Below are 27,068 nucleotides of genomic sequence, written 5' to 3'. Positions count from 1 at the left end.
TAAAATGTGATTCAATCCGATCTAAACATTAGCCACATGTTTGTCTGATACACATATTTATTCTCATAAATTACACGAGATCTGTGGTCTTTTGCTGTAACATGTGAAATTGTCTGCTGTCTAGACATCAGTCGAGACATCTTTTTGTTTAGGGCTTTCACGTAACCCAGACAGAAGCATGGTGACCCCCTGCCAGCCTCCATTCCCACAGACTCTCTCTCCATTCCCACAGTCTCTCTCTCTCTCTCTCTCTCTCTCTCTCTCTCTCTCTCTCTCACACACACTCACTATCAGCTGATGTCTGGAAATGCCACTGCACGCAGGAAGTGCTCCAGAAGAAAGAAACGAAAACATATATCGGATTAAAGTCAACATGCGGTAATACTGCGGCTGCTTTCTGGCTTTTATAAGGTTAGTACATGTTATATGGCACAACGTATTAATGCAGATTATGTCTGTTGTGTTTTAACAACAAAAACAATCTGATTGTGAGCTAGCTAGCAGCTTCTCGCGTAAACATCGCTTCGTTTTACGTTGTTGGCGTAAAGAAAGACGCTCTGTCGCTACTAAACTGTTTAACTTCGACGTGAACAAAAATGTGCTCATTTAGTGGACGTTACATCTTTTACTCTCGTCTGCTTTCGCTTTATACAGAGCCAGTCGGAAGTTTCAGTTAGCTGTTAGCACACTGACTTAAATCGGAAGTTGGGTATAATGTTCAACAAATACAGATAATTTGATTAAATATGTTATGTTTGCGTTTTTTAATCATGCATACTTTGTTTGAAATGTTTTTGCTATGGAAAACATTTTCCCACGACTGAAAGAATCAGGACCAGGAAGCTGTTTAGTGTTATTGTGAGCGAATGTCGTTGGGTTTGTTTGACTTCATGAAATGAATTGTTCTTCATTATTTTGCTTCATCTACAGGTGAGCTACATGAGCAGGTGAGGTACAGAGATGGCACAAGCCTGGGGTAAACTGGTGAAAGTGGATTCATCTCCTGCTTCTGAAGTCTTGCTTATAAACAGAGAATGCACAGTGGGCAGAAGAAAAGGTTTTTACAGTCATTGTGTTTTTTGCTCAGTCTTGTGTTTCTGTTTGAATGAAACATCTTTGTTATTTGCCTGCTCAAAACAACACAAACGTCACAGAAATTCTAATGGTTCTGTTGGTTTAAATGTGAATTGTATTGGTTTTAATGGAAACTAATGTTGTCTGTGGGTGTGGATTGGTAATGAGATATATTGATGTGATTTTATTTGGTTAACAGAAATCAACAGAACACCATTAAATCCTACTGGAATAAGTTTCTACATAACATGATTTTATAATGGTTTTAATGAGACGCAACAAGGGACGGTTCATAATCATTCATAAGACATTTATGGTGGTGTTTTTGTTTTTCATGATTTTTTCTCATAAGGTAGTGTGTGAAGTGTCTGCATGCATTCAGCGACTTGAATGACTCTTTGGTTCAGTAAATGTACCCCCTCCTAAATAATGACAAAGGCTTCTATTGAAGATTTGCTCTTGGAATATTAAGTAGTTTTTTGTCTTGTGGTTTTGTGCGGGCAAAGATTGTTTCCTTTTGACTCTGTCTGGTTTATTGAAGACTGTTTTCCCGCTTTAATTAATTTTATGCCACAAGTCTCCTTAAGATTTACTATCAGAACTGAAATATTTTATTACTATGATACTAATTTTATTGTTTGAAATTCTTGGCCGTCCTTCTGAAACCTCAGATGTCCAACTTTTCAGGAAATGGAAAAACACAGTACTTTTTCAATGCTTACAAGCACTTTTTAAAATAGTTTTGAATGGTTGGATGTTTGTTAATCCCAGTGACAGACATAAAGGGTGACTACTAATAATTATTTATGACAAAAAATGATGGAGATGCGAGGTTTCGGAAGGACAGCAGCGATATGTTAACATTTTACCCACTATACTATATTTACAGTGTGCCTCATTCTTAATATAAAAAGTACAAATGACAAATAAACTTTAAGCATAATAGGAGAGAGAACATAGTGGGACAAGAGGAGGGACAGATGGGAACAGAATTAATGAAGAAAAAGCATTGTTCATTCATTATTGTCAAAAAGAAGTGATTGTGTTATTCAATGAGGAATCACTTGGTTTTATTTATTGAGAAAAATGATAGAAAGATGCGAAGTGGTCAGGTGGACGAGAGGAGTTCATGAATTCGTTTCAGATGTGAAGCTATTGCACTGTGATGTAAAGATCGGAAAGGCCGATTGTGTTTTTCTTTGAAACAGCTAGCATCTATAAATCAACCAGGAATATTATTTTGGAAAGCAAACAGGGTCCGTTTTATTTGCATGTGGATTTTAGCTGTTACATGTTGTTCAATTCGACCTCACTGAGATCTTTTGTTTGTAGGATGTGACCTCTCATTCCCGGCTAATAAACTGATCTCAGGGGATCACTGCAAAATCACTCAAGATCAGAACTCAGGAAAAGTGTGGCTGGAGGACATGAGGTATCAACCCCTTTTGGTTATTACATCTTGCATTAAAAGTTTTATTTACATAAATTTCCCATAAATTGATGAGGCAAATCATTTGGGTTCCTGCTCTTAAATATCCTCATTTTTGATTATAAAGTACAAAAGAGTGTAAATCTATTATAACATTGTGAAGAGGACTGACTTTAACAGTAATGAAACATGCTGAGCTCATTTAGTTTTATCGAGTCTCAGCAAATTATACTAAATGACTTCTAATTACATTAGAAAGTGAATTTAATTAATCAAAGGACTGGCCCTAAGACAAATATATATCTAATTCCCTCATGACATTAATCTTTGCTTTCGTGAATAATTCGTTTTAATTTGGTTAACAGCCAGTGGTTGGAGATACACGGTGTAGTGACTGTATTTCTATTATAAGTTTTGAATTTGTATAAGCATCCCGTACCATGTAGATTATTATCCAGCTAATTCAAGTGAGCATGTCTGTTGAACATTTCAACAAATGCTTAGTCGACAAAGTGGAGATTTAATGCTTTAATTGACTTTACATGGTTAGGTAATTATCGCAGCTGTAATCTTTGTTAAATTTTCTCATAGTTTACTCATTCTCATTCTTCATCTGAACACAGATCATTTTAATAATAATTAATTTAAATAAAACTTTGCATATTAGCGGCAAATTTAAATACACATTTTTTACACACATGCCTCTCATTTGTAGTCATTTGAATTATGTTAAAATGATAGTTCACCCAAATATGAAAATTCTGTATTACTCTCTCTCTAAATCTGTATACATTTCTTTGTTCGGTTAAGCACAGAGAAAGATATTTAGTAAAAAATGACAATGGTAGTCAAAAGTGCCCCAGAACTTTTTGCTTTCATACATTCTTCAAAATATCTTCTTTCATGTTCAACAGAACAAAAAAATATATAAAGTAATTTTATGGTAGTCAATGGGGTCCAAGAACTGTTTGGTTACAAGTAGAGCTGTCAAACGGTTAATCGTGATTAATCTTATCCAGAATAAAAGTTTGTGTTTGCATAATGTGTACTGTGCATATTCATTTTGTATTTACGAACACACATAGATGCATATATTTAAGAACAATCTAAAATATAACAATTAATAAATGTTTATTTAGAATTTCAATTATTGGTAAATATTAATTAATACATTTAAATATTTCCTAAATATATAGACAATATATTTGTATATTTTGTGTTTATAAATACAGAATTAATATGCACTGCACACAGATATATAAAAAACCTTTATTCTGGATGGGTAATTTTACAGCCCTAGTTACAAGCATACATCCATATATCTTTCTCTGTATTCATTTGGCACAACTCGAAGGTGAGAAAATGATCGATTGTATTTCTGGGTTAACTGTTCCTTTAAGTGCATTCCCTCATGCACATGCTCGGACACGTTGCTTTGATGTTTAGTCCTTGTGTCTTTTCTCAAACACCTTTGCCTATTTCTTGTTTTTTCCACTGTCCCTTAAAATAAATGTCATTACAGGGCACAAGTCAAATGTCATTAGCATCACAAAAAGGTGTGAGCAAAGCCTTAAGTTGATGATGATCTGTGTTTGTTTCCATCAGCACCAATGGAACGGTGATAAACATGTCCAAACTGCTGAAGAAACAGACGCATTTACTGCAGAACGATGATGTCATTTACTTTGTCTACAGGAAGAACGAGCCGGAACAGAGTATGTTTGTTTACACATTGGTTAAGAATTTCCTTTTTTAAAAGTTCTATTGTTCTCAAACAAATGACAGCTTTCACATCTCGATGTCTGGATTTGTTTGCCTTATTGATCTTCTGTTCTCTGTTTTGCAGATATCGCTTATGTTTATCAGGCCATCGGGCCTCAGGAAAGTGCCTCGGAGGACATTGAAGGTAAACCTTTTGTCTGATGCTCATACATATGGTGAATGTCTTGAAGGGTTAGCTCATCTCAAAATGAAATGTTGCATTCCTTTGAGCGATTCCCTAACATCCGGTGTGTTTTTTACAGATGCGGTAGGAGAAGAGGAATCAGATTTGACCGAACCAGAGAGTGAACCAGCTCCTGTAGAGCCTGTTATCTTGAAGCCTTTACCTCCGTGTGGGCACGAGGAACCCCAGCCGTCTACCTCCTCTTCCTCTTTACACTTCTTCGACATGCCATTATCTACCCGCTCTGGTAATTGCCCTCCACGCCGTGTCTGCACTTTCTTGCAAGTTGGTTTGATAAGAAAGCTCCATTTAAATAAATGCACTGTAAAAGCAAAGACCTTCACTGCCGCTATCTGTAAGAAAGGCAAGAGTCATCTCATCTGCTTTGAAGTGTGCAGGTTTTCACGCTCATATCACAAAGAAGCCTGTCCTTTATCAGCAGACTCTGCTTTGCTGAGATTTGGCTGTGCTAATGCAAACTCGTTCCTTTGAAGTTGTGTCGACGAGGTTGCTGGCATGGGCAGTAGCACATGTGCTTCTTTTTTGCAGGTTATGAAAATGAAACGCAAATCGAGTCTTCAGGCTTTTCCCACAACGCCGCAGGAGTCGGCCCTGCAGAGCCGATCATTAATCAGTCCTGTCTGAAGAGATCCTACTGGACTGATGGAGGGCAACAGACGGTGCTGGAGATGGAAACCGAGAGGAAAAGAAGAAAAACAGAGAGAGGTATAAGATAAGCAAGAAAGCGTTGTTAAGAATTCATTATTTCCGACTGATGTTAACATCTCGATGTGTGTCAGTGAGACACGGATATTAGCTGCTGACTTGACAAACATTTGAATAGCAGCCAAAGGTAAATCTGCTAGATGGAGTGAGTGTTATGTTTAGTGAAGTGAGCAAAGGTGATTGGGAGGTATCTCAAGCCAGATTTAAACAGGGCTTTGTTTCCATGGGTCAGGTTTCTGAAGCCTGTTTACTCAAAAACCTCATTTAGTTGGGCTATTCTGTAGAAAAGGTCAACCTTACCACGAAAATTTTTACTATGGTATCATCACAGATTTTTACATTTGGTGGTTCAAAACCCGTGTTTGATCTCTCTTCAATTTTTTTCAGCATTTGTTTTATTGTAAGTGCATGATTTTTCATAGTCAGGTAAGAGCCAATTTCAGGATTGTCACATCCATAACGCTACATATTCCTCATAAATGTTCCATAAAGAGGCATCCCTTCTCCATTCATTGGGTATTATTACTTCAGGATTGTGCATTTTATTTTACAGAAATCCTACAAAGTTTATTGTCTCCCATAAACCGCGTCCTTTTTTGTCACAGCCATAGCGCATGTTTATTTCCCTTGTTTTATATGTTATTTTACATAGACTGACGGTTTTGGATGTTTAGACACAATCAGCAAGGGTTCAGTAAAATATAAACAGATCAATGAACAAATTCATTCTCTGAGCAGTTTTTTGTCACGTCCATAACGCAAAATGTCCCGTCCATAACATTGGATTTGCTTAGTTGACTTTTCTTTTTTTGAGCTATTGTAAAGCTGTTACTGTTCTGTAGATTTCTCCCCAGATGATTTCATAGCACTTGGATCGTCTCACAGCGCCTCCGTTTCTCCGTCAGCTCCTCACCTCAGTTCTAAAGGAGCTGTCGGGGGAGAGAAGACACCTGGAGACAAAACAGATAAGATGGAGGAATCCCTCACTTGCATCATCTGTCAGGACCTGCTGCATGACTGTGTCAGGTCAGTACACCAAACCATTAATGGACATTTGAACTTAACGCAAGTCATAATCCGCTGTTTTCTTAATAAAATATCTCATCTTAAAAGAATTGTGTGCTGGTTTCTATAGTCTTCAGCCCTGCATGCATACGTTTTGCGCCGCCTGTTATTCGGGTTGGATGGAGCGATCGTCCCTCTGTCCTACCTGTCGCTGTCCTGTGGAGAGGATCCGTAAGAACCACATGCTCAACAACCTGGTTGAGGCCTACCTGCTCCAACATCCTGGTATATACAAAACAAACTATGTTAAAGCCTGTTTGCCATGAATCCAATGTAACATTCTCACTTGCACTTGTGCGTCAGAAAAATCTCGAAGCGAAGACGACTTGCGAAGCATGGATGCTCGGAACAAGATCACGCAGGACATGCTGCAGCCGAAGATCGAACGCTCTTTCTCGGACGAAGAGGGAAGTTCAGACTATCTGTTCGACCTCTCGGACAACGACAGCGATACTTCTGATATGAGGTTGGGCATTCAGAGCTTCGCGATTGTATTTTGTTCCTTAAGTCAAGTGGGACAGTTTAGTAGTAAGTCTTATGGCTGGAATTCACTACAAGACTTGATCTGAAATCTGAAGAGATTTTTTTAAAACTAGACATCATACACTTGCAGATTTCTTGAATGTTTGCATAGAAAACAATAGATGATCAAATCTCCAGACTAGCGGACTTTCTGCAACAACTCCAGACTGAAATCTGAGCAAAAGTCTTGTAGTGTATTCCAGCAATGAGTTTGTAAAACGACTCTAAAGGTGAATGGTGTCATTTATTGGGATTAAATACTGTTCAAAGATACTTGGATACTGTTGTTTTTCTCATACACTCAAGCCGGTGTGCGTCTGTGTTTATAGTCAGCCCTACATGACATGTCGGCAGTGTTCGGGCTATCGGAAGGAGCTGAGTTCTGTGCTGTGGATCTGTGAGCCTTCTGAGGAGCCGGCTAAACTGCCCGGAGACGGCCCCTCCACGTCCTCTGATACTACTACAGGTACATTCATGCTCGTACAGGAAAACCCATGATCTGTCTGGTACCAAAGAACCACCCTAAACAATACACGCATAAACACACACAGTCTTGTTCCTTGTGATGTTCTCCACGGTTTCTCTGCAGCTCCTCAGGAGTTCAGATGTCCTCCTCAGGGCAGTCACCTCATCTGCACTTGCTGCTTGCAGCCCATGCCCGACAGACGCTCTGAATATCTGCCACCGCAGATATCACCCCAGCACTGTGAGTGGCACTGACACCGTCCATCAATGTTCTAAGACAGACCTAGTTATATTTTTACTGTTCCTTTGACCTCTGCAGGTATGGTGTGTCAGAAACCCTTCTGTCACGTGTACTGGGGCTGTCAGCGGATTGGTTGTCAAGGTTGCCTGGCACGTTGTAGCGGTAAGTTTCTGACTGTTGAACTCTGTCTCTATGACCTGTGTTATTTATAATGACGTTATTCGAAGCTTCTTCACAGAACTCAACCTCACTGATAAATGTCTGGATGGAGTTTTAAATAGCAATCATTTCGAGTCCGAAGTACTTAAGGTATGTGCGGTCTGTCTGTTATTTTCATGTTTAATTTTTTTTTCATTAACAGAGTAAACTGCAGCAGATATTTTACCGTCAAGGAAGCATGTTTTTAATCGGTGTTAACAACACTAAGGTTATAGGTTCGGTTTCCAGAGAATGCTTAGCTTCATTGCATTGTAAATTGCTTTGATTATAAAAATATGTCCAATATAATAATAACGGATGCTTTAAAGAAATTCAAAAGTTTATACCATTCTTTTATTCTTGTTAGCTTTAGTTGTAACCTTTGCTGACTTGGTTGCAGAATTATTTGAGCTCAAGAGGAATGACCTGGAAACACGTGCTACAAGAAGCCCTTCAGGCTATACAGCAAGGCCAATATCATCTGTCCGGTAAATCCCCTTTGATCAGATTTACACTTGATCTGGCACATGTTCAAGTTAGAGTTGGGTGATATAAGAAGATAAACATCAAATAAACGTCCCAATATTCATAAGAATCATTTAGAGCAGTTTCACATTTAAACTAAAATGTCACCCACCTCCACCCCCAGTGTTGCTATTTCATTGAAATTCTCTCCATTTCCAGAAAGTGGGCTGTTGCATCTCTCTAATGTTTGTGTGTGCATGTGTTTCAGATTATAGAATTACCGCCAACTCCTTACTGTGCTTCTGCTGTGGACTTCGTACCTTTAGAGAGCTTGCGTACAAATACAGAGAGCGTATTCCCCCATCAGAGCTTCCAGGTACACCATACTGACTAACACAACGACTTCATATAACTACAGAATTCTAGATCAATTTAACTGTGTTTATTTCCTCAGATGCAGTGACCACCAGACCAGACTGCTATTGGGGACGAAACTGTCGGACACAAGTGAAAGCACACCATGCCATGTAAATAGCTTTTATATCCCACAAATATACAATCAACTGCCTTGTTACTGATTTTAATAAAGCACTGCAGATTGTTAGACTGTTTTTTTTATAAACTTTGTTGCCTGGGGGTACAGCTCATTCATGAGATAATTGAATTGTTTAAAAGAGACAGATCTTATTTGGAAACAGAATTGTCAATACTTTCATTTACCAGTAGAGGGCAGCTGATGAACACTGAAGTAGTGCAGTAAAACAGAATAAACTCTGTTAGGGCGTTTGTATTATATATATATATAGTGACTTTGTATTATAACGGATTTACATTGCATGCATTTCTATTTCTTACATTTTTAAATGAGTTATAATCATGCTGTTTTTTCTTTCAGGAAATTCAACCACATTTGCGAGCAGATCCGTTTTAAGAACTGAAGCATGTGAGATCATTGATGTCGTAGGAGCTTGTGGCAAGGTTAAACGGCTCAGTGACTTCAACAATAGCTTGATCTTGACCTATTGATGTTTATGGGTAACAAATCTGTTGTTGCCAGATGTAATGCCTCTTTTCTCCTCAAGATGGCAGTTCCTAGTCTAGCCATTTTAAGTATGCAAATGTCAATCAATTGAATAATTCTTCAGTCATCTTTGAGCTTGGTTTGGGTATGATGTCAACATGTGGAAAAACGTCTATCTGGATCTAGTTTAAGTTGGAAACATGAGACAAAGCCGGCAATCACAGTAGCTTATGCGCTGTTAAAATGAACCTTTTCATATATAAAGCTGTTTAACTTGAATATTATCAACTAAAGGAAAAGTCTATGGTAAAATAACAATTTTCACATACTTATTCCGTTGATGTTCTGAAAACATACTGTTTGTGGAACACAATGTGAGCTTTTGACAAATGATTTATAGTGACCGGCAACTGGCAAGATCTGGACAAACAGTGAAAGGCTTTAAATAGTGCACATGTTGTATTGATTACTTTTGACTCTTTTGTGCCCTTTCCTGAAAGTCACTATGGACTGCCATCATTTATGTGCTGTAGAACAACACCATCCAAATTTGTAATGGCAGCAAAGTAATGACAAAATTCCACGTTCCTTAAAATACATAGTTCACCTTTAAAATTAAAGTTCTGTCATTGATTACACGTTCTCTTGTTATTTCATACCTGAATGATTTTCTTTCTTCTGCAGAACACAAAAGAAGATATTTTGAAAAATGTTGATGTATACAATAGGCGCGTCAATGGGGACCAACAGCTTATGGTTACCAACATTTTCCAAAATGACATATTTTGTGTTTTGCAGAAAAAAGAAAATCACACATGTTTAAAATGATCACAGGATGACTAAATGATGATATATATTTTTTTGAAGATTAACTTTAAGAAATTATTTAATCAACTAACCTTAGTGCCGAAGGGTCTTAAAGCATGTCTTTTTTTTTGCATATGTCTCTGGTTGTAAAAACTCAGTTTCCATCATTTCTGGTGTATCAATTTTACACTATTGGAGTTATAAACTCGGTAATACTTTTTTCAATGAAATTAGATTATAAAAAGGGATAATCACGCTAAATTGACGATAATAGTGCACTAAACTGTCACATGCAATTAAGGGATTTTCTGTTTCTAAACTATTTGTAGTACAATGGGCAATATGACATGTGAAGTCATGGGTGAGTGTTTATTTGTTTGCAGGGCTGTTCTTAATACAACAAAATAATGCAGAGAGATTATTTTATTATAGTTCAGGGCCAGTGCTCTACCACAGACTTCGTGTTGCACTGCAGGCGATAATCAAATCTGATTTATTATAAACTCTTACATGCATTCTCACATCTTGTTATGCTTAAAGCATTTCTGCTTTTGGGAAAATGCACAGCAATCCCCTATTTAAGATTGAACATTTAGTGTTGATATACAGTATGCAAACAAGGCCAGTTTCAGGTAGTGCACAATCTTTACCCAGTATTTTTATATGACTAATGTCTTTTGTATGTATGGTGGGGTTAGATAGATGGTGTTGCCACAAAAGAGTGGTATTTGAAAAAAAATTAGTAGCCTTTGACTGTATTTCTGACCTATTACATTTTTTTCCCAATATCCCTCAAATAGTTGTGTTTCTATGGGTACACGTTTATCTCTTGTGGTTATTTAGTCTGGTAAACCACATTGGTTATAGCTGTAGTGTTTTTTGTTGTCATTTATATTTTATTTTTTATTGATGTGAATATTCTGTACTACAAAGCCAACGTGATCAGTTACCACAATCAGTATTTAGAAAACATTTGAGGCCTTAATCATCAAGCCACGCAAAACTTTACCCTTTTTTTGTTCATTTACATAAGGTTTCTTTTATAATTTCTTTTTCAAGCCTGCTTTCTATGATTGTTTGCATGTTACTTTATTTCACCTACTATTACCTTCCTCTCGGTGCACTGTTGTCATCCAGAAATATTTAATGCCGGAGCCATTGCAGAAGTTCTTTACTAATGTCAGAATAAACACTATGATGTTGAAAATGAGTTAAAGCAGTTGTTGTTACCGTACCCATGTGTGATTTCACCTTGCACCATGGCATTCTTCAGAGGCTCGGATTAGACAACCCCTGAGGTCAATCCTCTTCCAGCCTCAGCATAGCATCTACTGCTCCAAAACTTCACATACTGACCTAATGGCACCTGATGAATGACCACGTTTGGTGGATTTGCAACACTTCATTGCTGAACTTTCAGTTTTTAAGCACCTTTAAACAGGACGGCTTACTCTGGCATTACGTTGAGTTGTGTTTGTTTGAAAATTTGAAGACAATTTATAGGTTGTTTTGCTGTTCCTGTTTTTATTCATACCTGAGTATCTTGCTCATACCTTACTCTCTCTATACGTGTATACATAAATATTTATCTCTTTAATTTGGATGTTTTTTGTATTTTTACATTTTCCACTCAGCCTTTCATTTTTATATCCCAACTTGTACACGTTTTTTTAGTGCTGCGAAAACCATTAGTATTGGTTAGCTAACATGAGAACAATGAGAACTTCTGCAGGCTCTGGTGTAGTTTGTTTTATGTCATAAGATCTACAGAGGGTCGTTTGTGTTGTTAGTCTCTTACTTTAGAAAGTAGAAACAGCAGGAAGTGTAGGCTAAAGGATTTACTCAGGATCGCTCTCGTGTCAATGAAGCTTTCGAGGCTGCTTTGCGTTTGTTCAATGGGAAACGTTGTACGCCACAACAAATATTTTTCCTTTCAGTAAAAGCGGTATTTAATTCCTCATCAAACTTTAAGCAGAGGAGTTTAAATGGGAAAATGTCTCTTAATTTCTTCTCCAGGTTGGAAGCACATAAACTAGCACTGTTTAGTTTTTTTCTAGAATTGAGCTTCCTGTGCCTCTTAATGCTTCAATCTGATGCTTACAGACTGAAATATTGTCTATACTGCACTAATAATAAAAACCTACATCAAATCTGTTATTGCTTTCCTTTCTATCTGTAATATTTGAAGAGTTTATTTGCAAAAAATGATAACTCTGTTTTAAAACTTTTTCTTAAATCATGTTTTTTTATGTTTTCTTAGCTGTATTTCTTTGTTATTACTTATCACAACCCAACTGTAGTTTGGTTGAAATTAATTGGAATGCACTGTAAAAAACTTGATTTGAGAAAAATCAAGTTTTTGCAATTGAACTCTTTATTATTATTACCTGTGCGACTCCAGATAATACAGCACACACACAAAGTTGATGTACAATTACGTATTTATTTGCATTAAATGTTAGTTACTGTATTTTATAGGTTGTAAAGTGGTCAGTTCCCTTTGTAATCCAAAACAATATCATTGCATTTAGATAAAAAATATGCCATATTGTATAATGAAAACACTGTCACAGCATATATGAAATTTAATACATTATAAAAATATGATTGTATACACTTTGAATTATTGCATCAGTACATATTTAGCAGCATAGATAGATAGGCACATAGTAAGAAATGCTACAGAAGTGAAAACAATTGTGACTTCATAATGAAATACACAAACCATAGAACAATCAGCCAACAATACGCAAACACACAGAAACAATTTACAATTAATCTCTCTTTTTTCTTTGTTAAATCACTTTAGAAATACGAACACATCCAGTTTAAAAGGCTTTAACTTGTGTAGATTCCGAAGGGTATAATAAGTGTTTTGGTGAATTGAAAAAACATGAGTGGAAGTTGCCAAGCAGCTTTCTATCAGACTTGCTAATTGGTCTTCTACGTTTTGCCTAGGAATTAGAAATGAGCTGCATTGTTCATAGAGCAAATATAGAATTTCATGAAGTAAAAATATTAACGCAAACTTTCTTTAGTGAATGGAACATTAAGTGTTCAATGCTAATAAAGTAATTTCTAAAAAATTGTGGGTTATAAACGATACTTATGGTTTTATACTTCGCAAATTAACCCTGTGAAAACAAAACCGATGGCTTAACCAAACTAAAAAAGGAAATAACAATAAGTGCTTCAACACAACAATTCGTAACAAACATTTGTGGAATCTCAAGGTTACCTTTCCTGATGAACGATCTATTGGCTGAGCTGGTCACATGTCCACCACACTTAGCACTGATTGGCAGAAGGAGCAGAGTAGATTGCTTCTTGCAGACTTTATTTCTTAAGTCACAGTTTGCATGAGAGAGGACCCTATATTTCAGGAGACAACATCCCACCATGACCTGCAGTTAGGCCATCATCTCCCCTCACTATAGAGCGATCAGTTGATTGGTTGGTGGGGGGCTGGCCTTTTGACAGAAGTGGCACGATCAACCCCTCACATTTCTGTTCGCTTGTTTTCAAAGACTTGTCATGACTATCGGCTAACACAAGAGGCTGTCGGTCTTCCTCTTCAGAGATAGCAAACACTTGCACAGTAACGTGGTCGTCATTGCCACTTAAAAGCCTCCCTTGGACGTTTTGCTGGCCGGATGGAGAGCTGGCCTCAAAAAGCTGGTTTGGGGTTGTATTTCCATTTACGGTAGTTGATCCTTGTGGCTTGGAAGACTCGGATGCTCCGGAGAGTAGGCCAAAGCATGGTGCATTGAAACGGTTGCGTCTGAGGTTGCTGGTGGAGTTAAGTCGACGTTGACGCTGCCCAGATTGAGTCAGCGGGTATGAAGCGTTACTTATGAAGGAGGACTCGTCAGGACTCCGTAGAGGAGCGTCAGAAAGGATATTTGCCCTTCCACCATCTGTAGCTGTGCTTGGAAGTCCCTAAGGGCATAGTGTGAAGAGGATATTCATCAAAATCTGTTCCTAAAAAGTTGAATCGCAATCAAAGCTGGTACATGATGTGATAATACTCACACTATCCACCAGTTTGGTGAAGGGGCTTGTTGAGTTCCAGCTGCACCATTTCTTGTGGACTTGAGGAAGCGGAGGAAGGAGATCCTGGAAAGTTCGGACGCTCCATGCTCGCGGCCGTGCGCTATTCGCCAATCCGGTGAAACTGCTTTTAGTCACGGTAGATAGGGCTGGATCGGGAGACGGCCAATCACAGAGGCGACTGGGTCCTGTGTCACTGTGTCTCAAGAAACGTTCTCGTTGCTTAAGAAAAAATGGCAGTTTCAGATGAAAATTTGATTTTAATTTAAAAACACTTAAAAAATCTGTCAGTGATCAAAAGTACCAAACTGTAACATTTTAAATTTTACCCAACAAGAAAATTCTGAACATTTCAAATCAAAATCTTGGCACCAAATGAAATAAGATGGGCTTCATAATGGTTGCAAATTTAACTGTAAATCATTTAAAATGAACTTCATAGATCGCTTGATGAATATGGATCATTGGTTAAGGCATCAGTTTACATGAACCAACAAATGTCGGACATCATGGAACTTGTCCAGTGAAACTGACTTTTGCTTTGGTGGGATAAAACAAATTTTCCAACTTCGCAGAGAGTGTGGCAGGGACAAAAATCTACATGAGGGCAACGACACGTCAAAACCTTCACAATTATCAGAGCGGGCAGTAAATCTGGCATTTGTGCAGTGTGTGTGTAAGCATCAGAAGGGGTTTTCTCATCTGTAGGGGTTTGACAGATCTCCCAGAGCTCCCTATGTCTAGACAAGTATTATGTAGGGTTTAGTCTTGAGCTGTTCTGGCATTGTGACACATTATAACTAACACAATACCAAATTGTTTGGCTTTGAGCAAAAGCAAAAGAGGATAAAGAAACTACAGTGCCAACAGTTAGCGGGTACCCAGCTGGAGACCGCAGAGTCTCGGGAAGAGATGCAGTTTTCTTATTCCTTCCGAATTTCGTTGGATGAACAAGCAGCTTGGCAAAATTATCATGCCACAATTTAGAGCCAAAGCAGCATGGACCACACGCACACACACACACGCACAGAAACAAACAGCGCTGAAGCTGGGAATTTGGCTACGGGCGGAAAGCATTCATTAGGCAGAGCTATCAGTGGGCCAACACTCCCTTCGGCTGCCAGAGTCTCTCTGTCCCAGCATCCTCTAGCGTAGAGCAGAGTCTCTGAGGCCAAGTTTCTTGGTGTGTGGTGATGTTCAATCAATGCAGTACACCGCATCGGCTATTCATGCTGAAAACTATTCAGAGTCACGAAGAATGCTTGAGACTACCGAGAGAAAGTAAACAGAGAGTACAAACCCATCATAGCACGACAAGATAAACACACATTCAACCCCAGTTTTTAAATACAGTATATAAAACAATATCCGTGTAATACAGTGTGCCTGAAAAATTATTTGGAGAAAACACGAAATTGTATGAACGCTAATAAATGTCAAATAATGTTAAACTTCCCTCAAGGTTTTCTTGATTTCTCCCAAAGTCATTTTAAATGGATGTGTGAAGTCAGTCACCCTTCAAATTTTACTCTAGTGGAATATTTTTGTCAGCCAGAAAGAATTCAAATATTTTGTGATTTAATATTAACCCCATTTTATCTATTGTCTTATAATTCAGAAACAAACAAGTGATAATTCCTCATAATACAAAACACTTTTGAAAGTGTTTTTTGTTGTCTTTTCGTCAATATAATCGTACATTTTGAAGTGTAAACTTTTAGATTCAAAACTTTTGAGACCACCTGATCTTTCAAAGATCACTAAATCCAAACCGGAGCTCTTCAAAAATCTTGTAGTTCACGTGTGTTTGAATCATTCATAATTTGTATTCATCACAAAAACGCTTGATTGAAAAATACACAAATATTTATGAAAGGTATTATTTAGTCATTATTATTTAGTCATTTAGGTATTATTTAGTCATTTCTTAAATACAGCTGCGGAAAAACCCTTTCAAAATATTTTCAGAATTTACTGTTTATAGTTATGTGTTTATGTAAAATGAAAACTTATTTTCTTCATTCACTTCTAAAGACTGTTGTATTTAAAACAATGACAACATTCATTTTTGAATATATTTAGGAAAAGTTCAAAGTTAGATTTTTATCACCCCTTCTTGCATTTTGTCATCCTGTTAGTGTTTCACATTGCTGTTGGATGACTTCATGTCACTCCTGAGGTTTCATTTTGTTGAAATTCAACAGACACGTACACGGGACTAAAATGGTCACAATACATCTAGAAATGCTGATTAAAAGAAAATTTGGAATGGTCGGTTAATTCTTTTGTGGGAAAAGATATCATTTAGTCATTTTTTCAAAACATGTTATTGTTTTCTGAAATATATCAATGTAAGGTTTGTTTTTATAAAATACTGAGAATGTGAGGAGTGGGATTCATGCAGATGAGAAGTGAGACATGCAGGTGAGGACAGGAGACACTTTGAGACGACGACTGAGACACATCCTAGTGAGATGCGACATACTCACTGTGTGTGGAGAGATGGGAAGTTTGGCAGGAGAAACATTCACGAACACCTCATCTGTGCCCAGCTCTAGTTCCGTCAGGTCACTGGAGAACATCTCTAGAGCAGTCTTCTCTGAAACATCTAGTGGTGCATTCACTGATGACCCTATACAGAAACACAGCACAACGGCAAACATGCCAGACATCATGTTAATGAAAAAAAATTTCTTTTCAACAGACATAGGGTAACTTTACATTTGTGAGGGTATCTTCTCCAAAAAGTTTAAAATATTTTATATAATTTTCAATAACAGGGTTAATCAGAAAGTAAAAATATTTTATGATAGAATTTGAAGTAATTTCCAGGTGATTTGTATGCAGTGGGAACTGAACTATTACATAAACTACAGCGCTCTCGTACTAGCCGTTTACCTGAAACAATGTGCACTACAGCTTCAGAAAGAGGACATATGAACTCATAAACAGTTTTACTCAACACCCAGAACCCAGTAACCCCAACATTCTCTTTAACTGACATCAGCACAAAACAACAAATAGAGAGATAAAGAGATATTAAGCACCTGTATCGGATAGACTGTGGTGGAGGGAACGGTTGTTGTTGTCGTTCACTGTACCCGTCTGCTGCTCTAAGCGATTAGAAGAAACCATCTGCAGTTCACGAACATCTGCTGCTGAATTCAAAACTCCTCCTGGAACCTGCGGCACAAGACAATAAACAATACAAATGGGCTACTCTTAGAACATGAATCGAACAGAAGAACATATTATATTCTGTGTGTTTACCTCTGAGCTGATGGATGAAGCAGTCGCGGCCTCTTTCCGACATAGTTTCGGTCTGGTAAACACCAAAACACAGATAACATCATCTTGTTTTGTTTTCATTAGATTTCTGTTCTTTAAAATTACGGTTTCCTATTCTCAGCTCAACTACATTCCAATATCTCCTATAAAATTTGGCAGGACACACAGCGAGAACTCCAATATATCCAAACTCATTTCCGGCGTGTTTGCGGTACACCAATGTAATTTTGAGAAGCGAGTGGCAAAGGTGAAACCGGATATTTCAACCTGTCTGATTTCACTTGTAAAACTGATTAGAATGGCATGACCTTCGGAGCCCATGGATGAAATTCATAACCGGACCTTTTAACAAGCTTCAGTTATATTGCATCTATATCCCAGAGGGAACAGTTAGGACACTGAAATAGTTTTGTGAGCCTCTTCTGTTGAGAAAAATATATAAATCCACAGCTGAAGCTTGAATTTATCATATAGCTGTAGGCAACTTTGTATGGATAAACCCTGTTTGCTAAACCGTAGCAAATGGAATGTGGGTAAACATAACTGTAACATACCACTTAATTTTCAGACACAATGTTTTGTCTGTGTGAACTTCACATCAAGCACATTGGCAAATGAACTGAATATACAACACGCATAATGACAAATGCACAAAATGTCTTTGATAAAGGACATAAAAACATTATTTTACCAAAAAAACATAGATCAGCAATTGGTAACCAATGTTATAATTCATATACTGGTTCAAAATTTGTGAAAATATAAATGTTTTAAAGATATGTAATCATTTCTGTTAACTGTCTATGTTACATAAGTCTCTGATCCGATAAAAGTGTGCAGTACATTTGTAAAGCATGGACATTTCCCAAAAAAATGTGATTCCTGTTTTTTAGTCAAGCCATACGTTAATAGCAAATTATAAAACCATACTTTAATCATAAAGATTATTCATTTATTCTAAGAGCTAGCTTATTTGTATGATTATTACTAGAGATGCACCAATATATCGACCAATAATTGCAATCTCCCGATAGTTTAAAACCAACCTAGGATCTGGGCTGATATATCCTGTCAATCAAAAGAGGACAGGAAAATACAATTAATTTTTGCTCTGTACATAGAAAATGTTAAGAAACTTCACCAGTTTGACGTTTAATATTAAAAGTCATCATATGAATTTATTCAGAAAGTTAAGAAATATAAATTGAATCTTCAGTATCGGCATCGGCAGTAATCACTCTGAATAATTGGCAATCGGTATCAGTGAAGAAATGTAGAATCGATTCATCTCAAATGAATACGATTATTACAAAAAGCAATACTGAAGCCCCTCCCCTAACCCCTAACCCCACCTCTAAACCTAACGTCACTGCTGTGAAAGCAAATCCAACTAAAATGTATTAATAAAAATATAGTACAAGTTCAATTAGCCATCTCATAAAATAATTACAAATTCCTATGACATTGTATTGAATACTGTTGAGCTGTTGGTTAAGGTTTTGTCTGTTTCTAGTGATCTGCAAATCTATGTTTCATACAGAGATGGCGATAGAGAAGCAAAAGTTATAGATTAGCTTTGGTCAGGTGAATTGAGTAATTGGATGTCAAGATGCATTGGACCTCGTTGTATTCAGAGCTATTCACTTTGTGATCGGCCCACCTGATTATACCATGTGTTAATGAGAGGCATTGGAAAAGATCAATTCTGTAATCTTTGACTTCATAACAGAGAGCAATTTAGCACAAAAAGTCAAGAGTCACACTGTCATCACTAGCAGGTACAACAAGAAGTGAAGCATACCACATTGTACAGTATGGCGTATCCATCGCTGTGGACAGCAGATCTGTAGTTTCCTCTATTCTACCATTTCTCTCCCCTTCTTATATTTCTTTTCTCTCTATTGTGTTTGCTGCACTTTGCTTTTGAGCATCCGGTGAATAGCGCTTTGACATCAAAGTGTTTCTGAACTTGTAGAACAAAGACTTAGGTTAAGCTGGCAGCAATGGGGAACAATAGACCGTAGCTCCAGCTGAGTCAACATCAACTCATTTGAGATGCGAGATGTCACAGACATAGTTCTGGGCATGTGACTCATTCTAAAGACAATGAATGCGAGATTAAATTTGTTACTGACAGCTGTTTGTAACAGAGCGGAAAAGTGAGGATAATCAATTTTAAAGTGGCAAGATAAAAATCATTAAACACTAAAAAATATTTGTTTTGCTAAATGTACAGTTTTGACAATAATCCAAATTGTAAACAAATAACTGAAAGCAAACAAACAAATAGACAATGTAAATAATAGCTATATGCCTAGTTTTCGCAAAACCAATTTTCGGTCATACCTGAAAATCACACAGAGGATGCCAGCAAGACACATGGCAAACAGCACTGCTCCACTGACTGCTCCCAGCATCGCACTGGTGCCGCCATCAGACGGCGATACCGATTTCTGATGGCCTATCATGGCAGCCTGTGTCTGATTCTGATAAAGAAACAGTAAAGCGAAACCACGCCCCCAATGGGTGGTCGTGATCAACTCCATGATGACCTCCACCATATCATCCTCCGATCCAAACACCAGCTGGCTGCTAGAAGGGCGTCTGGAGCCGCAGAATCGAGATGAAAAGGTGATGAGGTCGGAGATGTAGAGTACATCGTGTGGACAGGCGTCCAACAAAGGCGCCTGGCTGTAAGAGCTCACTTCTTCATCCATTTCGGTGGTTGATCGTGGGCTTGCTGTGACAAAGTCTCCAGGGTCCCTAGCTACTCTCGATCGCTGTAGTGGAACAGAATTCTTGACCTTCTTTTCACCGTTTTGAGCTCCAGATAATGGTGAAGAAGTTTGTGGAGCTAAAGGTACAGCAGAGGGGGAATCGGCCAGCATTTTGGCAGAGTTGGAAACTTTGGTCATCTCCATTTTGGAGTACTCCTCTTGGACAACCACTTGCTTGACCTCTTCTCTACGTGCGGCCTGGGGTTGTTTAATTGGATCTCCGATGCTCTGACTTTTAGCTAGACCTGTCGATTCCACTGTACTGTCATCGGTTGGTACCTCGTCCACATTGTCTGCCGATGTGGAGGTAGATTCCGTGGGATTGTCTGGACTCTCAAAGACATCAAAATCAAACATCTCCAAGATCAGCTGATGGCCAACGGGTACGAAGAATTGCCACACACAGTGAGTGCCGGATGAATAGTTATATGGGAAGCCAGGTGACAGAATGATACCTTGGACATCCACAACATCCACCTTGGCTCCGCAGTCAAAGTATACCTGAAAATTAAAGACCAAAAACAATATTTTAAAAGTCATGGCTTGAAAAATTAATGGAAGTGATACAACATTTATTCTGAATACAAACAGGACCATGGGACTAGGTTCTGTAAATGACAACTATAAATAAACCAACTGTAGGTTAAAATGAAAATCATTGCTTTTGTTCTGGTACTGGTCTAGCTCCAACTCTGCTGGACGGTGTAGCAAACTTAAGGGGCCAATGCTTTGTACGACAGCAGGAGAAGGTAGAAAAATTTTACACAATGAAAATGTATACACTCCTTTAGTTTAACAAGCTACATGTGTTCAAAATTATAATAAACTTACAGTACAACCAGTGGAGAAACAAGACTCTGCTCAAGGTAATTCTTCCCAGAACCTGCACTGAGGGGGTTCGTAGGTTGAAAAACATCTAAAAAAAGTGAAGCCTGATGTAGTTTAAGCATTGAAAGTTCAAGAGAATGGCACATGTTCAACAAACTAAGAGGCAAGTCTCTCATGCTGCTCCAGGTTATTCAATGCCACATAAACATCAGTAACCAATTTCGGCAGACGGTTTGGGTCTGACGGTAAGCATTAGGTCTATTAAACTGTGTAAAGAATTACAATTGACCCCATTTCAGAGGAATAACAACAGACAGCTGGAAAAGAAACTCCCCGAGCAACAAAGCTAAATGTTCTGTTCAGAAAATTTGCTTCGGTCTGCCTACCTCAACATGAGCTACTCAACCTTTCCTCATCGGTTATCAAAGCTGGATACGCTGGTAGCTTTACTAACTCCAGGAAAGAGTTTCTTCAGACATACTGTTTTTAATATCTCACAGAATGAGGGGACCTCTGTATAATCAGAGGCAGATGGGAATTGGGGGTCAGACCACTAGAAAAAACAGGCCTTGGCACGACTCGGTTTGTTTATTGGGCTTTCTGTTGGCAATATATCGGGACTGTGAGAGTCCAGTTGCTATCCCTGATTCTCACTCCATGTTTTTACGGATTTGGTTTGTTTGTTAAATGTAGCTAGCAGAGATCAGCTTCTAAATGTTTGTCAAGCTGTTACCTAAAGTTCATGTGCTACTACGCTAATAACTGCGTTCCTCACTTGTCACATGGCACTCACTGCAGGGATGTAAATTAAGCTGATTTCAGGTTAGCAGCAAAGTTGAGCAATGCACCTGAATATAAGAGACAGAAAAAAACAGCTGTGCGGGGTGAAACACGGTTTGTATAAGGTACAGTACATGCATAAGTACAAGGGTGAAAACATGAATTCCTACATCAAATGAATGTTTTTAGAAAAAATGAGATCAGTACTGAGATCACTCACCAATTACAATGAGCAAAGAATATTATTGCATTACTGCATATTTATTTAACACTGAAGTCCAATATACGCAGATGAAAGACAGAAAAAAGAAAAACTATGCATTGAACAAACAATTGCAATATTATTACACCATGACCCAGATATGAACAACCTATTTCCTGCCATCCCTACCAAGTACGACAAAGAGGAAAAATGATATCCCTAAGAAAGCTAGTCTTATATTTTTGCTGCACCTGTACATAAAGCATCCGGTTTATAATGTCTGAAATGAACTATTCATATAAAGTATTTTGGTCCAGTCCTATTCATCATGATCTCTTTAAAAGAGACAAAAAGATGAAAAAAATGTTGGCAGTGATCTATGCATTTTTGAGATCGCTCTTTGAGCGGAATTGGGTCATTACTGCGGCTCCACCATAATGCTGGACTATCCTCTGGTAAGGGCCGTGTACAATGCATGGTAGACTTCACATGAATGGCGCCCAAAGTGTGATATAGAATATGGGACATTCTTATAATGCCAAACATCCCAGCTTTGTTACATCATTGTGCCGCGCTGGTACTATGAGTACTGGCACGAACATAAGAACATTGGAAGGCTTTGCTGTTTGGTTCGTGCTATTCAAAACTGGTTCTAAGGTACTGCTGTTGCTATAGAGTTGCTATATAACAGGAAACTATGGAAAAAGAAATAACAAGGAGCCAAGAAATGAGGGCACAGTTAACCCTGTGGGACCAGGTAGTGACACACAACTAAGTAAAGATTAGAGAACCACTACGAAGGTGAAGCATTTGCCCCAAATTAAAAATGTGATAGCTATGGGGGTTTTCCCACAGAATGTTAATGGTGACAGTGTATTTTCAATAACAACGTAATGTAAAGAACATTTATCGTGTGAAAGGGAAAAAGATTCCAGCAGTAGATGTCAACAAATGTAGCTCCATGCATCAAATCTTTTTTATTTATTATTTTACAATACAACTTAATAAAAACAAATTGTGCACACAAATGAGTAAATCACGGAAGAAATTACAATAACTTTTTCTCTTCATGTCAAGTGCAATGCTTTATAACATTTAAATCTCTATCATCATCTCAGTTTAAACATGAAAGTGCAGGTTACTTTAAATATTTATTATAAAAAAACTATAGATTACAGTTTAAAATCATAAAAATGCAAGTGCATGTGGGAATGGTATGATGTTATGCATTGTATGTGATTTTCTAGATTTTCTATGAAGAATTGAGACTGAGTGACTGTTAATTGATTAATTGTTAAATGTAAAAATGCAAGTATCATTTTTCTTTAACTTTACAAATGGTGTATTGTTCTCAATTATGTGAAAACCAAGTAATTTCTACTTCCTTAACTAAACTATAAAGTCTGACTTTCTTTCGCTCTTTCTTTCTGTGACTCATTGCATAAATGTGAGTAAAACAGTGCCAGATAAACTCACAGCTGTTGCGAGTCACAGTTGGCCGGAGTGTGAAAAACAAGATGCAGTAACTTGTATCTGATATGTTAAGCACATCTGTCCTTTTACTCTCACAAGTAAACTCAGCATTTCATAAGCCTTCCTGTTTTCATTTTACAAACAATCCTCTCTCTTACTAACATTATCTGCCCTCAGAGGCTTTTGCCCAACAGTTTTAGAAAATCGTGCCTGGATATGAAACATTACATGAGAAGTCAAATAAGCGGATAATCCGAAAGTTCACCTCCAGTCGTGCTTTTGTACTCTGCAGGGTTTTCGCAACAGAAGGTCCGGAGATAATATGAGTTGACAATATAACTACTGAAATTGTGTGAGCAGAGAGTTGAAGCCCCATTGCCACACACCCGCTCAAATGCACAAACATCCCTGCCAGTCCCCTGTAAACATGTATGGGCCCCTGTTAAGGGGCTGCGAGAGGAACTATTTATTAGTTTTGAAAAGTAAGAACGTTCCAAGCCTGTGATGACATGTTGCAACCGGTTACATCAGTCATTACTTATACTGGAGTCCAGCACATATTAATATTTCAAGATTTCAACATAATATCGCATCACCGAAATTATCTAAATGACCTTCTAGATCCAGTAGGTGGTTTTAAAAATGGACAGTTCACCCAAAAATCAAAATGTAGTCATCATTTACTCAACCTCGAGTTGTTCCAAATCTGTATAAAATTATTTGATCTACCATAGTAGAAAAAAATACAATGGTAGTTAAAAGTGCCCCAGAACTTTCCTACATTCTTCAAAATATCTTCTATTGTGTTCAACAGAACAAAGACATTTACAAAGTATCTGTGGTATGGTGGTCAATTGTGGCCAAGAATTGTTTGGTGGAAGCATTCTTCCAAATTTCTTTCTCTGGTTTTCATACAGATTTGAAAAATTTGAGGGTAAGTAAATGAAGACAGAATTTCCATATTTGAGTGAACTGTTCATTTCATATCTTGAAGTTAAAAATATTTGTAAAATTGTCGGTGACATCAAACTGACCACAATCTCCTACCAGACAGCTCAAATTATGAATCCTTATAAGCTTACCTTTAAAGTTCACAGTAGGAAGTTGAGAACACTTGACACATATTGATATCCTTTTAGATTTAATTCACCATGTTGTTTCTACAGTAGCCCTAAACGGTCAAACTGCTCCATGGAGCACATTTCGTTAATACACTATCTCTTTCGGCAAAGAAGTGAAAATGCGATGACATCTGTGTCCTCTGAGAGCCACCATAGTGCTTTGAACTGGAGGGTGGAGTAAGCTGTTGGTTGCTATTCGCAACATCACCACTAGATGCCACTAAACACTCTACATTGTTCCTTTTAGAATTTTGATTCTGTTTTTTGATTCTGAAATCAATCATTGAGTTTCCAAAATCACTGCTCACACCCAGAGCAAACAACTCTGCTATTTGTCCTAAAAAATCATTAAAAACTAGTTGTTTAAAGGGTTATGGTTTCAAATTCCCACAAGATGTCGTTTTCTAGCCAAGAAAGACACATTAGTGGTTAGCTCTCATTAAAACTGTTACTGTATAAGTAGCTTTCTCCATTCTCATGGGGCCCAGTTGAAAATGTCAGAACTGTGTGGGCGAGATGCAGCATTATTTGTTGGGTGAGGTTAAATAATTGAGAGAAATCATTCGCAAGTGCTTTGCATAGACATGCGAACACGACGCATGCATACAAGCAGGAATTTCAGACCCACGCAGAAGTCAATGTTCAATAAACTGAAGAAACAGAGAAAGACCTACACAAACGTCTTAATTGCAATTGAGATCAAATATAATTATTTCAACTTATCCTACATGACAAAATATTGTACATTTTGAAATCAGATGCAGGAAATAAGAGCTAATGCTTTACAGCACATCTTCAAGAGTAAGATCAGCTTAAAGATCACAAAGAGCACTTGTAGAAAATCAAAACCATTGAAACAACAGTTTGCATATATTATGGTGTCAAAAGCAAAAGATTTCACTGATGCCATTGTAGATATGTACCATTCGTAAAGAGCCACAATACACTTTGTTGCAAGAAAAGTCCAAATAAGGGTCTAGTGAGAAAGAGTGAATGCGTTTGGCTGATCGCTCCCATGAGGCGACCCGCTCAATGTAAAATATAACAGCTTCTGATATAGACTACTAACTGACTACAGTCTTTATCCCACACATGTGATATATAGACTCCTCAAAAGTATTTTTTTATATATGTGTAACTATTTTAAGGATGGGCCAATAAGTGCACCTTTAAAATTACATTAAAAGATCTCATAATTAGGGCCCATGTAGTAACAACAAATAAATGATGCCATTTATGCCTGTGGGATAGAGATAAGTGTTGCTGAAGACCATCACGTGAAAAATAACCACAGAAATGTGTATAATTGCATCAGTGGAATGTGTTTTCCACAGAAATCTGATAATAACTTCATAAATACAATACACTCAACAACAAAGTAACGTTACTCCACACTGTAAAGTCAGGAAAATAATCAATGGTCCATTGTGATCATACAATATAAGGCAACTATGTTGATGCTGATTATTAAATAATTTATTAATTAAATTATCGTTTATAAAAATAACTGTAACTACGTTACTTATAAAATATTTGTATATCTTTAAAAACTAAACTGAAGGTTTGTTTTTTATTGTTCAAGTTAACTCGATCATCGCAGAGCTCACGAAATCGCCGCGCGAGCTGAAATGACCCCGCTCAACCGAACCGAACTCGGACCACACAAGTTTCATCACAGAACACACAAACCTTCTCCCTTTCCCACGTAAAACACTTTTGAAAGCAGTTTCTAACTAATACACGTCTCAAATATTGTCCTGTAGCCTTTAAATCTACTGTAAACAATTTGCGACATCTGACAAGCCGACAAATAAACCGCAAACAAACAAAAATGGAAAGAGTGCTTTTATTGACACAAACGTGAACTCACTTTCTGCGCGACACATCCAGTCATCCACAGCAGGCAAACTGTCGCGTACTCCCACGTCCCGCTCAGTCCACGAAGCCCCATTTTGGTCACCTCAGTTTGGGTAAAGACGCTCACAGAGAGTCGTTCTCTCTCTCCCCATTCACCTGAGGGAGCGCGGGGGCGCGCCTTCATAACACGCGAACACGCACGCTGAGGTCTGCTGTGCTCATTCGCGACATAAGAGATCAAATAGAGAGAGTCAGAAAGAATGGGAACACTTAATACCGTTTCACAATACCCCGGGGAGTGGAATTACCTTTAATCTGCCTCCTAAAATACGATATTTTGTTTTTATTAAGGCCTATTGTTTACTTTTGTAAAGTTTTATTAAGTTTTCCATGACTTCTCTCCGATATAAGCGGACCAACAAACATGATACATTTACATTTACATTTAGGCATTTGGCAGACTTATACAAGCACACTGCAGAGATGCTTTATTCACACTAAAATAGCCCTTTTGATATTGTAATAGTGTAACATTTAAAGTTATTGCATTTTTTCCTATTATTTTTTTAATGCGGAGCTAAAATATTTATTCATTTGTTGTCAAAGAACCTTAAAAAAGGTGCTTCACAATACTATATAAAACCCCTTTTGGCTGAATTGTTCAATAAAGAACCTTTAACATTTGACGAACATTTCTATTTCACAAATGGTTATTTGGAGAATCGGTGGTTCTT

General features: G+C 37.7%; 2 protein-coding genes across 5 annotated transcripts; one reads left to right on the top strand and one right to left on the bottom strand.

Moving 5' to 3' along the window:
• The first annotated feature begins 273 nt into the window (after window positions 1-273).
• Window positions 274-11,168, top strand: chfr (checkpoint with forkhead and ring finger domains, E3 ubiquitin protein ligase). 2 transcript variants are annotated; one of them, XM_056746767.1, is made up of 18 exons: window positions 274-411; window positions 931-1,057; window positions 2,407-2,506; window positions 4,109-4,218; window positions 4,350-4,409; window positions 4,528-4,695; window positions 4,998-5,174; window positions 6,029-6,200; window positions 6,310-6,464; window positions 6,543-6,705; window positions 7,091-7,227; window positions 7,351-7,467; window positions 7,546-7,629; window positions 7,706-7,776; window positions 8,066-8,153; window positions 8,399-8,506; window positions 8,585-8,657; window positions 9,026-11,168. In XM_056746767.1, the coding sequence occupies exons 2-18, from the start codon at window positions 961-963 to the stop codon at window positions 9,066-9,068; spliced, it is 1,923 nt and encodes a 640-aa protein (XP_056602745.1). In that variant the 5' UTR covers window positions 274-411; window positions 931-960; the 3' UTR covers window positions 9,069-11,168. The 2 variants fall into 2 exon arrangements, with proteins under 2 accessions (XP_056602745.1, XP_056602744.1); XM_056746766.1 differs by having other exon boundaries at window positions 6,017-6,200.
• A 1,213-nt stretch (window positions 11,169-12,381) lies between these two features.
• Window positions 12,382-26,544, bottom strand: si:dkey-112e17.1 (uncharacterized). 3 transcript variants are annotated; one of them, XM_056747179.1, is made up of 7 exons: window positions 26,348-26,544; window positions 19,643-20,574; window positions 17,279-17,330; window positions 17,056-17,191; window positions 16,498-16,640; window positions 13,991-14,230; window positions 12,382-13,897 (listed from the first exon to the last, which is right to left on the bottom strand). In XM_056747179.1, exons 1-7 carry the CDS (start codon window positions 26,516-26,518, stop codon window positions 13,331-13,333), a joined length of 2,241 nt encoding a protein of 746 aa, XP_056603157.1. In that variant the 5' UTR covers window positions 26,519-26,544; the 3' UTR covers window positions 12,382-13,330. The 3 variants fall into 3 exon arrangements, with proteins under 3 accessions (XP_056603157.1, XP_056603159.1, XP_056603158.1); XM_056747181.1 differs by lacking the exon at window positions 26,348-26,544 and adding an exon at window positions 24,439-24,569; XM_056747180.1 differs by lacking the exon at window positions 26,348-26,544 and adding an exon at window positions 20,905-21,005.
• Window positions 26,545-27,068: the final 524 nt, after the last annotated feature.

This window comes from Triplophysa dalaica, chromosome 4, assembly GCF_015846415.1.
Source record: "Triplophysa dalaica isolate WHDGS20190420 chromosome 4, ASM1584641v1, whole genome shotgun sequence".
Classification (NCBI taxonomy): Eukaryota; Metazoa; Chordata; class Actinopteri; order Cypriniformes; family Nemacheilidae; genus Triplophysa; species Triplophysa dalaica.
This window is presented reverse-complemented; position numbering and strand designations above follow the sequence as displayed.